Source organism: Leucoraja erinacea, chromosome 2 (assembly GCF_028641065.1).
Source record: "Leucoraja erinacea ecotype New England chromosome 2, Leri_hhj_1, whole genome shotgun sequence".
Taxonomy (NCBI): domain Eukaryota; kingdom Metazoa; phylum Chordata; class Chondrichthyes; order Rajiformes; family Rajidae; genus Leucoraja; species Leucoraja erinaceus.
Genome location: NC_073378.1, coordinates 20,422,178 through 20,438,804, shown reverse-complemented (window position 1 = coordinate 20,438,804; position 16,627 = coordinate 20,422,178). Strand labels below are relative to the sequence as shown.

Genomic DNA, 16,627 nt, shown 5'->3' with positions numbered 1-16,627 from the left:
TGCCAGTGTATATTCATATATAAGCTTGGTTTAATTGACATTTGTGAAACAAAAGAAGCATTTAAAATTTAGGAATTTAGGAATCAAGTACTGTCTGGGTAAACTGGTTACCAAATACTTCTATTTTTATAAAGCGATTCTACAAGAAAGCTGCAGCTTTTGTGTTGCGAGCCGTGGCCAAACATTCTCCGCAATTAGCCCAGGCTGTGGTGGATTGTGGGGCACTGGATGCACTGGTGATCTGTTTGGAAGAGTTTGATCCAGGAGTGAAAGAAGCGGCCGCTTGGGCATTGGGATATGTTGCACGCCACAATGCAGGTGAGAAACACTTGGGCCTGTCTGGATGCTGGCTTACATTTTTTTTTAAAGCACTTCAATCTTGTGAACAACTATCTTCAGTTTCTATGGCAACACAATGAAAAGGGAAGCCAGTTTAGTAGCACTTCAAAAATGCAAATAAAAAGATCATCTGAAATGTTGCAGATTAGGCTAGGAGAATATGTCCTGAATTTTGTATCCGAATTTAAATTAAATAGCTAGAAACACTAGAACATATCCTGCCTTTAATTAACAAGTTATCTGACTACATATTTGAAATACAGCATATATGCCATTTTTACGCCCATCCAGGCTCTAGCTTTCTTAGGTATGACCTCAGTATGAAAATATAGTCTCACAGATGTTTTGGATGCTGAACCTACCCAATATGGGTTTTAGGCTGCCCATGATTCTGAAATATTCTGTTGTAAACTATAGGCAATATAATATTTGTATGTTTTTATGTGTTTAGTTTAGTGCACAATGACAATAAAGTTTGAATCTGAATCTGAATTTAGAGATACAGCGTGGAAACAGACCCTTCGGCCCATAGAGAACGCGCTGACCAGTAATCCCTGCTCACTAACACTATCCTACACACACTAGGGATAATTTTCAATGTTACCAAGGCAATTAACCTACAAACACGTACGTCTTTGGAGTGTGGGAAACGTAGCTCAGAGATAACCCAAGTCAGGATCAAACCCGGGTATCTGCCGCTGTAGGGCAGCAACTCTACCGCTGTGCCACCGTGGCACACAACATTTATTTTAAAATCGAACATTCCATTGCAGCAAAAATATAAACCACACAGCTTTACCTGATCCACTTGTAAGATAGATCAAACTGTAAGAGAACTTTGGAAAATGTTGTGAGGTAAATATGTGTACAACTATCGAGACTGATCAATTATAACTAAAGTCATATCTCATACAGGTTTTTAAGTTGGAGGCCTGGATTTCTCAATGATGTAGCAAGCTCAAAGGACTACGTGACCTATTCCTGTTTCTATTTCTTGTGTCCTTGCAAGCATATGTATGGGCATAAGAATTAGGAGCAACTATCAGGCACCTGGCCTGCTCTGGCATTAGAGTCATAGTCATACAGTACAGAAATGAGTGCCTCTGACCACCATGTCCGTGGTGACATTTTGTCCATCTATGCCAATCTCATTAGTCTGTGTTAGAACCATTTCCTTTGAGGGGTGACACGGTGGTAGCTGAATTACCAGAGACCCGTGTTTGATCCTGACTGTACAGTCTGTGCTGTCTGTACAGAGTTCGTACATTCTCGTGGGTTTCCTCTGGGTGTTTCCTCCCACATTCCAAAGATGTACAAGTTTGTAGGTTAATTGGCTTCTGTAAACTTTCCCCACTGTGTAGGATAGAACTAATGTGAGCTGATGATTACTGGTCAGCGCAGACTTGGTGGGATAAAGGGCCTGTTTCCATGCTGTATAGACAGGGTAAATAGTTTTTCCCTGAGTGGAAATGTCCAATAGCAGAGAGTATAGCTTTAATGTAAGAAGGGAGCATATTAAAGGAGATTTACCTGACAAATTCTTAACACGGAGAGTGGGCCATTCGCCCTTCGTGCCAGAACTGCCATTCAATATGATCATGGCTGATCATCTAAAATCAATATCCCGATCCTGCTTCCCTATCCCCATTCCTCCAGATTGCATCAGAAAATATGAGAGAGAACTATATATATGTGGAGAAATATCTGTGAGAAATGAGCGTTATCCTGGGACTAATGGTTAACAGCGGTTGTGATTCCATTCATACAATACTCCTGACATTGGGATGGCACTGATATCTGATGATTTCATCTGTTTTACTCAGATTTGAAATGGTAAAGGTTGGAAGAATTCACAATGATCATAGAACACTTCCAAATGCTGCTTCTCATCTTACTATTTTACCAACATATCACTGAAAATTTTAAATCATGTGCTAACCTTTGAGTATTCAAGATGGCATTGAAGCGTGGCAGCTCCGCATACTCTTCCCAGAGAAGGGTTTACTCTCATTCAATACAAACTGTCTACTCTTTTAAATCTTTTTTCTCGGAGAACTATATTCTGCACATCCTCTTTGCTCCATCTAATGTACTTGAGTTTGACTCGATTCTATTTCTGTACAGTATTATCTGATTGGATGGCATGCAATGCAAAGCTTTTCACTGCATCTCAGCACATGAAACAATAATAAACCTAAACCTAAATCTAGGAAGAGTTGCATCCCAACTGCGTTGTGCTAAATGCTCAATTCTTATTCACTCATCAAAAATATAATTATTCGCCATATTATTTCTCTGATGGCAGAACGGCTACCATACTACACCACCATGTCAACAATTAATGACAAATGATACCTATTGTAACCATTATGAGTTCATATTTCTGTCAATTTCAATCCCCTCACATTTTGTCAGTATTTGGTCATCTCGTTGTTTTCAAATGCAGCAGCAAACACATGGTGCATTTCGTCAAAGGTTAGTCATCCAGTCAGTGTTTTCTTAATAGACTTAACGACATAGTGTAACAGCTGCATTCAGTTTCAGAAAAATATAATTGGAGAAGCACAGAGCAAACGCTCAGAGGCTGTGCCCAGTGATTCCAATGGCATTGTTGAGATTTAGAGTTCCCGATGTTGGGGAAGTCCAGAACAAGGGGTCACAGTTTAAGGATAAGGGGGAGGTCTTTTAGGACCGAGATGAGAAAAAAAATTTTCACACAGATAGTGGTGAATTTCTGGAATTCTCTGCCATAGAAGGTAGTTGAGGCCAGTTCATTGGCTATATTTAAGAGGGAGTTAGATGTGGCCCTTGTGGCTAAGGGGATCAGGGGGTATGGAGAGAAGGCAGGTACAGGATACTGAGTTGGATGATCAGCCATGAACATATTGAATGGCGGTGCAGGCTCGAAGGGCCGAATGGTCTACTCCTGCACCTATTTTCTATGTTTCTATGTTTCTAGAGCATGTAAAGGTTAAATAGGCATTATGACTACAGTCATAGTGGGTCAAAGGACCTGTTCCTGTGCTGCACTGTTCTGTGTGTCATTATCGAGTTTAGCACCTAGGTTTTTTTCATTCATTTCATGTAATTTATGTAAATTATAGGTTGACAGCTTAGTATTGATTTCTGTGGCACTTCACTTGTTACTTTTTGCCAATGAAAGACAAACATAATCTGTTTCCTGTTAGCCAAACAAAGTTGTATCCATGCCAATATGTTATATCCTACAAGAGGAGCTTGCATTTTATGCAATAACCTTTGAGGCAGCTCCCCTTCAAATAGTTTCTGGAAACCAAAGTTTCAGATATCCACCAGTTTTATATCCACAGCACCTGCTGTTACTGAAAATAATTTCAATAAATTGGTCAAACATTATTTCCCTTTCATATCAGTTTTGGTTGATTACTTTGGGTTTTTCTAAGTGCCTTAATATAATGTCATTAATAGCTTCTAATATGTTCAGTATGAAAGCCATTAACCAACCAGCCTCTGGTTTCCTGCTTTATGTCTCCTTTTAAACAAGAGTTACATTCTCTATTTTCCAATCTGATAAAGCCTTTGACAAATGTAGGACGTTTTGGAAAATGAAAACTAATACATTAACATCATTTGAGCCTCTGTTTTTCAAGTCCTTGAATGAAGACCATTCGGTCCTAGAGACTTGTCAGCCCTCGGTCCAACAATTTGCTCAGATCCACTTCTTTGAGTTTCTCCATGCTAATTCCTAGTTTACACTAAATTTCAGGGATGTTATTTGTATTCTCCATAATGAAGACTGATGCAATGCACCTGTTTAATTAATCTACTTGCTTTTTTCCCATTATTTACTCTTACGAATTCCTTTCTAAAAGACAAACACTTTATTGCCGTTTTCATTTTTAAACATCTATTGAATTATTGTTTGAACCTGCTTCTTTTCTGTTTTTCCCCAGTTAGCTTTGCCTTGTACTCTTATGTTTTCTTTCCTTATTAATCTTAATCATTCCTCGCATTTTGAATACTTTATTTAATCTTCTGCTGTGCAGTTATATATATTACATTAAAAGCTACCTGATACTCTTGTCTTGGTTAACAATGGATGGGAGATTGATCCGAGTGTGTTGTTCTTTCTTATTGGAATGAATTCTGAAAAATCCTTTGTATTGCTTTAAAAAAAAGTGATAGATGGCCATTTCAGGAGAATAAATGTTATGTGGCTTGGAGACCCATCTCTAGTATGAAAAGAAGTCTTCAAGAATTGAATGTTCTGAGAGTCATCTCACTGGGACATAAAACCAAAATGAACACTCTTGTTTCCCTGGACCTAAGAAACTGGGTTTTGCAACTTGTGTTAGTGAAATGAGCGCATTGGTTTTAAATTCAGCTGGAATTTCCTCCACATACTGGTTCTGTGATGTCTGGCTCCATGGTTCTAAAATTAGGACAATCTAACTTCACAGAGGATATAAGTAACATCACAGAAATGGAAGGATGGGGGGTACCACAGAAAATAACCATCACCAGGGAAGTGGTACAGAACAAATTGTTGGAGCTGCACGCTGCCAAGTTGATTGGCCCTGGTGACAATAGATAATAGACAATAGGTGCAGGAGTAGTAGGCCATTCGGCCCTTCAAGCCAGCACTGCTATTCAATGTGATCATGGCTGATCATCCACAATCAGTACCCCGTTCCTACCTTCTCCCCATATCCTCTGACTCCACTATCTTTAAGAGCCCTATCTAGCTCTCTCTTGAAAATATCCAGGGAACCGGCCTCCACCGCCCTCTGAGGCGGAGAATTCCACAGACTCACAACTCTCTGTAAGGAAACAGTGTTCTAAATGGCTTTAATCAAAATCTTTAATCAAAAAGGGAAGGAGAAAGAAGTTAGCTTGTCATCTGTAATGTATTTGCTGTAGGAAAGATGCCATTTGCTGAAAGGAGTGTAGAGATTTACAAGGAAAATTGCCAAGGCTCTAGGGCCAGGGCAGGTTAGGACTTTATTCCTTGAAACAAAGGAGTGGTGATCTTCAAAGGATTATAAAATCCAGGGGGGGATCAGATAGGGTGAATGCACAGAGTATTTTACGCAGAAGAGCCGAAGGGCTGAATGGCCTACTCCTGTACCTATTGTCTATTGTCAGAGTAGAGGAATAAAGAACCAGAGGTTTAAGGTGAGAGAGAAAGATTTAAAAGAAACCTGAGGGGCAACTTTGTCACGCAGTAGGTAGTAGATATTTGGAACAAGCTGTCAGAGGAAGTTGTTGAGGCAGGCACAAAATAATAGTTAAAAGACATTCAGATGTACTTTGATAGGAAGGGTTTAGAGGAATATGGGCCCAAATAGGGAAAATGGGACTAACTTCAATAGGACAATTTGGTTGGTAAAGAACTGCTACTGTGCTGTGTGACTATGATCCTAGAAATGGGCATCTTGACATCTTCTGCGACTTGATTGCTGTTGCAGCAAGTTAAGTGAAACATAGAAACATAGAAACATAGAGAATAGGTGCAGGAGTAGGCCATTCGGCCCTTCGGCCCTTCGAGCCTGCACCGCCATTCAATATGATCATGGCTGATCATCCAACTCAGTATCCTGTTCCTGCCTTCTCTCCATACCCCCTGATCCCTTTAGCCACAAGGGCCATATCTAACTCCCTCTTAAATATAGCCAATGAACTGGCCTCAACTACCTTCTGCGGCAGAGAATTCCAGAGATTCACCACTCTCTGTGTGAAAAAAGTTGAAATCCCGAATAAGCCACAAGACCATAGAGTGCAAAAGATTATTGACTTCAATTATGGCCTAGGTCTTTGTATATATTATCATATCGCATATCCTACCATCTACACTCTTAGCCTTGTGTTCCTCACTATAATTTTGCTGTCTGTTGATGAGGGCTAAGAGCTATTTTTATCCTCTAACACTAGCCTGTTTGTAGAACCAATTGTGTGCCATACTCTACAAGAGCGAAGAAAGTGATTTGTGTGTATCTTGTACACAGTGTTTTGATGATGTGCCTGCAATGCTGCAAGCTGTGAGAACTCGGTGCGAGACCTGGAGTCATGCCAAGTTTATGAAGATGTGGATATCTGAAATGAACACAGAATTAAAACTTTCTGATTTTGAAGCCTTTTAGGAATGTATTTGGCAGTTGAATTTTTTGGTTATTATTTTCGGTTTAGTGTGAGGTTTTGTGTTTCTTATTAGTGTTCAACAAAGTCAATTCATTTCAGTACATTATTTTTCTGTTAAAAAGGTGGGCTGTGTAGAATTAAATTGGAATAGTGTTGTTCATATTCTTCATATTAATGATTTGGAAGGTGGCACATTTAGTAAGTTTACAGATTAAATTAAAATTGATGGTACAGAGAACAGCGAGTAATGGGCCTGTCCCACTTAGGCGACTTTTTGGGCGTCTGCAGGAGACTATGCGATCGCCACATGGTCGCCACATGTTCGTGGGTGGTTGCCAGGTAGTTGCCTTCATGGTTGTGAGGCATTCCCGCATTCTGGGAACTAGTCGTGGCCTCATTATGGTCGCTGCAAATTTTTTAATGTTGAAAAATTAGCGGCGACCAGAATGAAGCCGTCATGGAGAGTAGTGAGAATTCTCGTGGCGTAGGTGGGTCGCCAGGAGGTCCTAGTGGGTTGCCAGGAGGTCGAAGATTCTCGTAGGTTGTAGCCGGTGCTGACCGGTGAATTTCATTGGCTCATTGGGGGAAAAAAAAACCGTAAGCAGTAGTTTTCAGAACCAAGGATAACCGACCAGTAATGTTAATGTCCGCTGAGCTTCACAGCCGTGTATCTCTGGCTTCTTAAAAGTTATCTCCACTCCTTCTCCCCTCTTTGCCCCCCTCTCCCCCCCCTACTCTCCCCCCCTCTTTTAAAGGACTTACGTGATCCTTCCCGTACAGTGTGCTTTCACTGTCTTAATTACAGCGCCAACCTTCCAGTTCATCGCAGGGTGTGTCTGTATCACATTGGCTTTGGACTGTGTGAATTTCACTCAGACAGCGCTCCCCCCACTTGCCCTGCCCTCCACCTGCAGGAAGCGGTGTGTGTGTGTGTGTGTGTGTGTGTGTGTGTGTGTGTGTGCGTGTGTGTGTGTGTGTGTGTGTGTGTGTGTGTGTGTGTGTGTGTGTGTGTGTGTGTGTGTGTGTGTGTGTGTGTGTGTGTGTGTGTGTGTGTGTGTGTGTGTGTGTGTGTGCGTGTGTGTGTGTGTGTGTGTGTGTGTGTGTGTGTGTGTGTGTGTGTGTGTGTGCTGCACTCTGACAGTCGCCGATTTTTAAGGTGACTGGTAGCGACTTCACAATCGCCTGAAAAATCGTCTAAGTGGGACAGGTCCATAAGTTTTTCTACAGTTATAATGGGATATTCATCAACTGGGCCAATGAGCCGAGGAATGGCAGATAGACTTTAATTCAGTTGAATGTGAGTTATTGTACTGTGCTAAGACAAACCAAGGCAACACCTAGATATTAAATGTGGAGCCCAGTAGAGTGCTGTAGAATCGAGAGACTGTGGAAAGTAATGAGACAGATAGACAGGGTGGTGAAGAAGGCATTTGACACTCTCGGCTTCATCGGTCAGGATGCTGAGGATAGGGGCTGAGACATGATGTTACAGCTGTACATGATGTTGCTTACGGCCATATGTGGAGTGTTATGTACCGTTTTGATCGCATTCCTATAAGAATGATGTATTTAAACTGGAATGGATGCAAAAACAATGATGCTCCAAGGTCTGGAAAGTTAAGTTACAAGGAGAGGATAGGCTGGGACTTTTAATCCTGGAGTGTAGGTGGCTGCGGGGTGACCTTTTAGAGGTCAATAACATCACAAGGGGCAGAGATAAGAATAGCCAAGGTCAAGAGTGTTTAATTACTGCCAATGGACCAATGAAATTCTTATTTGCTGCTGCTTAAACAGAGCTGTAGCACAACACAAAGATAATATATAGTAATCAAAATATATAATAAATTAGTAACTGCATTACTAGGTAACCATAATAATGCAAAATAACCTGGTCCACAATGTAACCAAAGTCACAGTCCATTGAAGATCATAGTTGCTGGTCAGTTGTATAATGTTCAAGAGCCTGGTTATTGCTGGGAAGATGCTGCTCTTGAACCTATTCATCAGTTTTCTGGCTCCTGTATCTACTTCACGATGGTGAACTGAGAACATGGCCAGGTGATCCTAGTCCTTGATGATATTGGAATCTAAAACTCGGGGGCCTAGGTACAAAGTAACTATTTTAAATGGACGAGGCAACTTTTTAATACAATAAAGTTGTGTTTATATGAATCATATTGTCTGAGGAAGTGGTAAAATTATGACATTAAGAAGACATTTGGACAGGTATATGGATAGGAAAAGTTTGGTTGGACAAGGCATAGACAAATGAAACTAGCTGGGTTAGGCATTTAGTTGGTGTGGATGAGTTGGGCCGCAGGGCATATTTCTGTGCTGTAATGCTCTATCATTATGATCTCCTATTGTCCCTCCCACCACCCCACTTCTGCTTCCTATAGGTAGACAACTTTTCTCCTATTCTGCACCATGAATGCCAGGGCCTCCAACGCTTTTTCTTGTTGATATTGTGCCTTTGATTCAAGAAGCCTGCAAAGAAGCCCTGGAATGATTTCTACCATCAGGTTCAGCCAAAATGTGCTCCCTTTTTAATAAGTTCTCTTTTTTTTCAGTTTAAGCTGGGTTTAACTGATTCCTACAACTTATGAAATTGTTCCCTGTAGTTATGCACCAAAGTGATAAACAGCATGATTGGTGCTGGCTAGTTGCTGAAATAACATTAATGAAATTGTACTACATGAGGTCAAACAGATGTGAGTTAATCGGGCATTGCAATGCTAGAGCCAGTTTTCCAGTACTATCCAATTTAATTCCTGCATTTTCTCCAAGAAACCTGATTCTGACATTAATGAGCAAATACATTTTATTGCTTGGGAAAATTAGATAAAAATTAAAAGAAGATCTTTGAAAATAAAATGGAAGAAGCTTAACAGATACAATACTCTGTGCACCAAGAATTAATAACTAAATTCTTAAGAGAAAAGTGAACATTACATCTCCTGAAATATAACTAGATTAGTCCACATCAAGCTGATTCATTTTGGTATATTCAAATTGTGTATGTCATTAATATAAACCTGTTCACTGTTAAAATAAATTCCCTGAAGGGGGCTTGCTGAGGTTGTTAAAAAATTACAGAGAGGTGATTAAAATAAAGTCTGTTTTCAATTGGCCTATGGTACAAGTATAAGAACCGATCATTTGGAATTGTGGTCGTATTTAGTCCTTTAAAACAAATGTGATGACATCTTTCAATATGTTAATATTTCAGAATAATATTGAACATTGAAATTTTCATTTTTAGTTTAAAGTTACAGAGCAGAAACTGGCCCTTCAGCCCACTGAGTCCGCGCCGACCAACCACCCCTGCACAGTAACACTATCCTACACACACTAGTGACAATTTACAATTACACCAAGCTAATTAGCCTGCAAATCTGCACATCTTTGGATTGTGGGAGGAAACGGAGCACCTGGAGAAAACCCACGCAGGTCACGGGGAGAACGTTCAAACTCCATACACCAAACTACGTGGTCAGGATTGAACCTGGGTCTCTAGCCCTGTAAGGCAGCAACCCTTTCACTGTGCCAATGCACTGTTTTGGATCAAGACTATGCCACAGGACTGTACGACCTGCTGAGATCTTCCAGCAATCTGTTTTGATTCCAGATCCCAGCATTGACAATTTATTTTGTCTAAATGTTTCCTTTGCCCTTGATGTCTGATTTCAAAATGAGGATTTGGCCATTCAGGACAAAGTTGAGACGAAACTTCTTCTGATGTTGAATCTTTAGATTTATTCATAGAAACATAGACATAGAAACATAGAAAATTGGTGCAGGAGTAGGCCATTCGGCCCTTCGAGCCTGCACCGCCATTCAATATGATCATGGCTGATCATCCAAATCAATATCTCATATCTGCCTTTTCTCCATACCCCCTGATCCCTTTAGCCACAAGGGCCACATCTAACTCCCTCTTAAATCTAGCTAATGAACTGGCCTCAACTACCTTCTGTGGCAGAGAATTCCACAGATTCACCACTCTCTGTGTGAAAAATGATTTTCTCATCTCGGTCCTAAAAGACTTCCCTCTTATCCTTAAACTGTGACCCCTTGTTCTGGACTTCCCCAACATCGGGAACTATCTTCCTGCATCTAGCCTGTCCAACCCCTTAAGAATTTTGTAAGTTTCTATAAGATCCCCCCTGAATCTTCTAAATTCTAGCGTGTACATTCCCCTAAGGAACACTCACTGAATTTGCTCAAGTCATATTGAAACCATTTTGTATGTGGAGGAGAGGGGGGAACCGAGGATACAGTACTATTTCAAGAATGTGGCAATCGGGTAAATGTTCATTGGGTACCCCACTCATTTGACACGGGCGGCACAGTGGCGCAGTAGTCGAGTTGCTGCCTTACAGCGCCAGAGACCGAGTTCAATACTGACTACATGTGCTGTCTGTATGCAGTTTGTGCGTTCTCCCTGTGAATGCATAGGTTTTCTCCGGTCTTTCGGTTTCCTCCCACATTCCAAAGTTGTGCAGGCTTGTAGGTGAATTGGCTGCAGTAAATTGTCCTTAGTGTGTAGGATAGAACTAGTGTATGGGGATCGCTGGTCGGCGCAGACTTGGTGGGCCGAAGGGCCTGTTTTCACGCTGCATATCTAAACTAAACCAGAAGCACTTTCTTTAGGTCCCGGCATTTATCGTTAAATGTTCCTACCCCTTCCCTAGCTACCCTCTTGTGTTTAATGCACATAAAAAATGCCTTGGGATTTTCCTCAATCACACTCACCAAGGACATGGCTCCATTTAGCCCTCATGGTTCTCATTTTTCTTTCCTGCTTCCTTTGTATTCCTCAAGGGGCCTGTCCTATTTCAATATCCTAAACCTCACAAATGCATATTTTTTTATTTTGGCTAAAATTACATCTCTGCTCATCCAATGTTCCTGAACCTTATGAAATGTTTCTGGCACGTTAAGGTAGCAACTCTACTGCTGTGCTACCGTGTTGCCTGTGGTGAAAGCAAATTTTTATTTAGCTGTACATAGCAAATTTTACAATAAATACCACAAATTGGTTATGATGTTAAAAAAAAAGAACAGAAAGTCATAAAATATCAAGTGCAAATAAAACATATGCAATGAACATTTGAAAATTGAAAAACAAACACATCATTGTTACTGATCAGCTATTGCATTGATTTGTTTTTCGCTTGCCAATAAAGGAAAGTAAGTTGCTTCAGGCTGCTCAAAGGAATGGAATTCTTCCTGGTTCGGAACAAAGTAACATTAACTAATAACTTACTGAATAAAATGAAACTATTAAACATCATTTAAAATGTGTCTTCTATGCTCTTTGAAACATCCTCTAATTGGAATAGCTTCTCTCTCATTGCTTACCTACCTACCTTGATCTTTTATGTTTATGAAGGAACTGCAGATGCTGGAAAATCGAAGGTAGACAAAAATGCTGGAGAAACTCAGCGGGTGCAGCAGCATCTATGGAGCAAAGGAAATAGGCAATGTTTGTCTCGACCCGAAACGTTGCCTATTTCCTTTACTCCATAGATGCTGCCTCACCTGCTGAGTTTCTCCAGCATTTTTGTCTATCTTGATCTTTTATATCTTCTCTCAATCTTCTTTACTCCAAGGAGAGCAAGCCCGGGTATTCTTTTGTAACTTTCTAATAAAAATCCCCCATCATTGGAAAGGGATCTGCCCGTCTGAAGTCTTCATCCAGAACCTGAATTGGAAGAAGTATTCCAGTCGTGGCCTAACTATTCTTGACATGGGTTCAACGCAATCTTTCTGCTTTTGCATTTGTGTTTCAATTTGTTAACTTGAGAATTCTTTAACTTTTGTTAGTTCTACCTCAGCATTTTATTCCACTTCCAAATGGCAGATTCTTACTCTCTGTTCCTGTAAGCCCTTTAAAACATTGTCATTTAGTTTATGTTGTGTCTCCATTGTTCTTTCTGCGAATATGTATCACTTCGCATCTCAATTAATTACATTTCTCTGTCGCTTATCTGTTTTCTGTGCCAACCAATGTCCTCTTATGATCTTGTATAATCGTCTTCATTGTTTACCATATCTTCAGATTTTGTGTGAATTGCACATATTTTCAAGTTATGCAGCATATAGATTTAAAACAACACAGTGATTTTAGCACTGAGCTTTGAGGAACACCACAATCTACTTTCCTACTTTCATCCTTACTGGAAAGGTTCCCATTTATCACAGCTTCTTTCCATAATGCAATGTCTTATCCATGTTGCTGCTATTGCTTTTATTCATGGAACTCAGTTTTGCTAACTTATCATTCATAAGAGCCTTTGCCAAACATCATCAGAAAATCTGTATATGTTGTATTCCTCGCCTGGCGAATGGAACAAATTGTTTGGGCTCAGAGAGAGGAGGTTCGTCCTCGTGCATATTATTTGGCTCAATGGGCACTAAATCAGGACCAAATTGGCATCAATGTGGCAACTGGCACTAAATGCCATAATCAGAGAGGGAATTGGCATATTTGTACAATTGCCTTCTGGAAATGCACAAAGTACACAGATCATGACTGCAGTCGGTATTCAAAGCTGAGTTGATGCCAACTCTAACATTTTGGAGCTCCACACTCTGCAAGGTTTTGACATATGTTCAGCAGCAGGACGACTAAGCAGGTTCGTTAAAGAACAAAAATCAACCAACTTTGAGATCCTTTGCTGACCGATTGATCTTTGCTGTTGCTGCAATTTGCTGATTTCTAGAGTTCTTTAAATTGCAAAAGCATGCAAGGATTAGGGTGTATTTCCCTCATTTAAAGCATCTGCATAAATCAGTTTCTGTCAGTTATGGCATTTAGCAGTGTCTGGGAGAAACAGCAGAGCGCATGCAAAGCAGGACAAGTGGCTAGAATAGTGATGCACAGCTTGATAATCTGAAATACTTCCAGGGGGCAGTCACGTGCCATACATATTGATATGCTCATTTATGTATTTAGTTTTGACTCGCTATTCAGATTTTATAAATTCAACCATTCCCTTGAAGCAACAGTATTGCTTGATGTGCATCCACTCTTAGAGGCCCCTTGATTCCTGGCACGGGTTTTCTTTCCTTTCCACAAGGTCGACTTCTCTCTGTGATCACTGCCACAAACTAAACCAGACACTTTATAATCTTGGCATATTATTCAACACTGAACTGAAGTTAAGACACTTCAGTCTGAAGAAGGGTTTCGGCCCGATACGTTGCCTATTCCCTTCGCTCCATAGATGCTGCCTCACCCACTGCGTTTCTCCAGCTTTTTTGTCTACCTTCGATTTTCCAGCATCTGCAGTTCCTTCTTAAACATCATAACAAATATTGCCTATTTCTATTTCTGCAACAGAGGAACAGGAGTAGGCCTTTAGTCCCTCAAGCTTATTCAAACTTTCAGTTATGCCTTGGTTCCTCCAAATCTCAAATCCACCTGTCTCCAATCTTTATTTAATCTTTGTCTAAAAATATATTGCTCCCTGAGGCCTAATTCAACCAATCCATTGCAAAGAGCTCTTGTTTAGTATTTACCATCATCAGAATTGGCATTCTGTGGGCTCATTTATCATTCTCCAATTTCTATAACTCTGGGCTTCTGGGTAACCTCAAAATAACACTAATTACAAATCCATTAGCAGGTGACTGCGATAATGCGATAAAATAAATAATTCCAACTTATTAGCAATGAGTTCAGAATTGTCACCAATGTTTCACAATCATATTTTGCTATTTGGGTCCTTTACCATAAGTAACAAAATCTGATTCCCATGTCTATAATAAGAAAACAGTTTTTACACAATGAAATGGGACATATACTTGGCATAAATCAATTTCTATACTACTTGATTTATGCATCCCACTTATGTCAAGGGAAAGGTGAGGTACACCTTCACATTAGGCACAAAAATAAATCAAGAAATTAGGACACAAGGAGTTATGGGGGGAGAGCAGAAAGCATACAGAGCTCACAGTAATTCTGAGTCAACCACACAGATTCAGGACTGGCTGACAGCACAAAATGTCTTCTCAGTAAAGCAACATAGTTGTTTCATTAAGGACTAGCAGTTCAAATAGTGAATCCAAAAATCACCAGGATACACAAAATCTGTTAATTGATGGGTTAATAGCAGGAACGGGGCAAATAAAGTTGGCAGATTGTTGTAACTAATTCATTGAAGACTTTCTGGGTGTGAGGTCTTTCTGATTCTTCCCTCAGACTTTTATCAGTTCACACTTTTCAGTGGCATCAAAATGCTTAGTGACATATAGTGCTCTGCCAATATCTTCCAGCACCCTGGAAAAAAATCATAAAAACATATTTTTCACGTTCAGTTTGGCATTTGGGACTAAATTGTGATTCTGTAATCCATTCACAGGGATGGTTGGTTTTGGCAACTGGAATGACATTTCAGGCAAGCCTTCAAAGAGAATGAGTTTTACTAGATTATTTTTATTTCCTCCCCAGCTGTATATATGTACCATTATACCAATGTTTCCCTCTTGCTTCATAGGATTATGGGACATTTTAAGAATCAAACCCATCTGAAGGCATTGAATCACAGCTAAATGGAGGATTTAAAAAAATGCTTGTTATGATCATGTGATACATTGGTCCAAAAGTGATAGGTCAGAGTTTTTGCCATGGTAACAGGGGAGAGGCTGGACAGTTGGGTTTGAAGAGGATGGGGGAGGGTGATCCTATCTGCCAGACAAGGTCAGAGGTTGTTTCCTCGGTGAAATTAGCATTTTCTTGTCAGCTTATAACAAAATGCCTGCTGACAACTGAAGCTGGCTGGATAGAAACATTCTATACGCAGGAGCTAGGACAAGGAGGAGGAGTAGATGGAAATTCCCAGCAGGTTATCATCATTCAGCATGCTTAGAGGAAAATTTTCCTTTCAGAACTTATGTAAGGAACACTGAAATATCTGCCATCCAGTTAGGATTTGCCACTTGGTATTTTTGCAACTGCAACCATAGAGTACAGACTTCATTGTCAGTGGCTATCAATGTGACTGTGGTATTTAACTTTCTTGTATCAGAGTGTTTCAGGCCAGGAGAAATTTGCAACATATTGCTCATCCTCTCTCCAGTTGGGTAAAGGAAATAATTTAAGAGACCCACGTTGTTCCTCCTAAGCAGTAGGCCGCAGACAGACACAAGACAAAACTTTATAAAGGTTGCCATTGGAAGATGGTACCATTAACCCGACATATAACTGACAACCTTAAGGTGGCCTGTAATTAATAGGTCCCCCAGTACCCACTGATATGGTAAAAGGCAGCAGAGTGCACAGATGCAAAGGACATTCATGACAGTTAAATTCTGTGGCAATTTGAGCTGCACAAAATATATAATTAAAGCAAGGACACTGAATGACAAGGCCTATATGCTGATAACATTGGTCGTGACCTGTGTAGGTAATTAATGCACACATCAGTAATATTCATACAATGAAAGTAATACTGCCACGTGAAGTATGAAGCATACTCAAGCAATGGAGTCAGAAGTCATAGAAACATAGAAAATAGTTGCAAGAGGAGGCCATTCGGCCCTTCGAGCCAGCACCGCCATTCATTGTGATCATGGCTGATCGTCCCCTATCAATAACCCGTGCCTGCCTTCTCCCCATATCCCTTGACTCCACTAGCCCCCAGAGCTCTATCTAACTCTCTCTTAAATCCATCCAGTGATTTGGCCTCCACTGCCCTCTGTGGCAGAGAATTCCATAAATTCACAACTCTCTGGGTGAAAATGTTTTTTTCTCACCTCAGTCTTAAATAACCTCCCCTTTATTCTAAGACTGTGGCCCCTGGTTCTGGACTCGCCCAACATTGGGAACATTTTTCCTGCATCTAGCCTGTCCAGTCCTTTTATAATTTTATATGTTTCTGTAAGATCTCCCCCTCATCCTTCTAAACTCTAGTGAATACAAGCTTAGTCTTTTCAATCTTTCCTCATATGACAGTCTCAATCTTTCCTCATATGACAGTCTGGTAAATGGTCCCAGGTAAATGAAATATCTTATTGAGATCAACCAATGCCTCTACCCGCACCGATCCCCAATATCAGAAACCAAACTTTAGCCTATTTGTAATACACAAATTTTACAAAATGACAACAAAAAAAAAGACACTGCATAACTGTAAAGGCAATGGAACAAGAGAGGATTCTG

The 16,627-nt window shown here is 40.3% G+C and overlaps 1 protein-coding gene across 1 annotated transcript in view; it reads left to right on the top strand.

Annotated features, from left to right (window-relative positions):
• Positions 1–16,627, top strand: part of spag6 (sperm associated antigen 6) — a 98,339-nt gene that overhangs the window by 57,995 nt on the left and 23,717 nt on the right. The window contains exon 4 of the mRNA XM_055652535.1: positions 135–318. Coding sequence (XP_055508510.1) covers positions 135–318 — 184 coding nt within the window. The remainder of the gene's footprint in view (positions 1–134; positions 319–16,627) is intronic.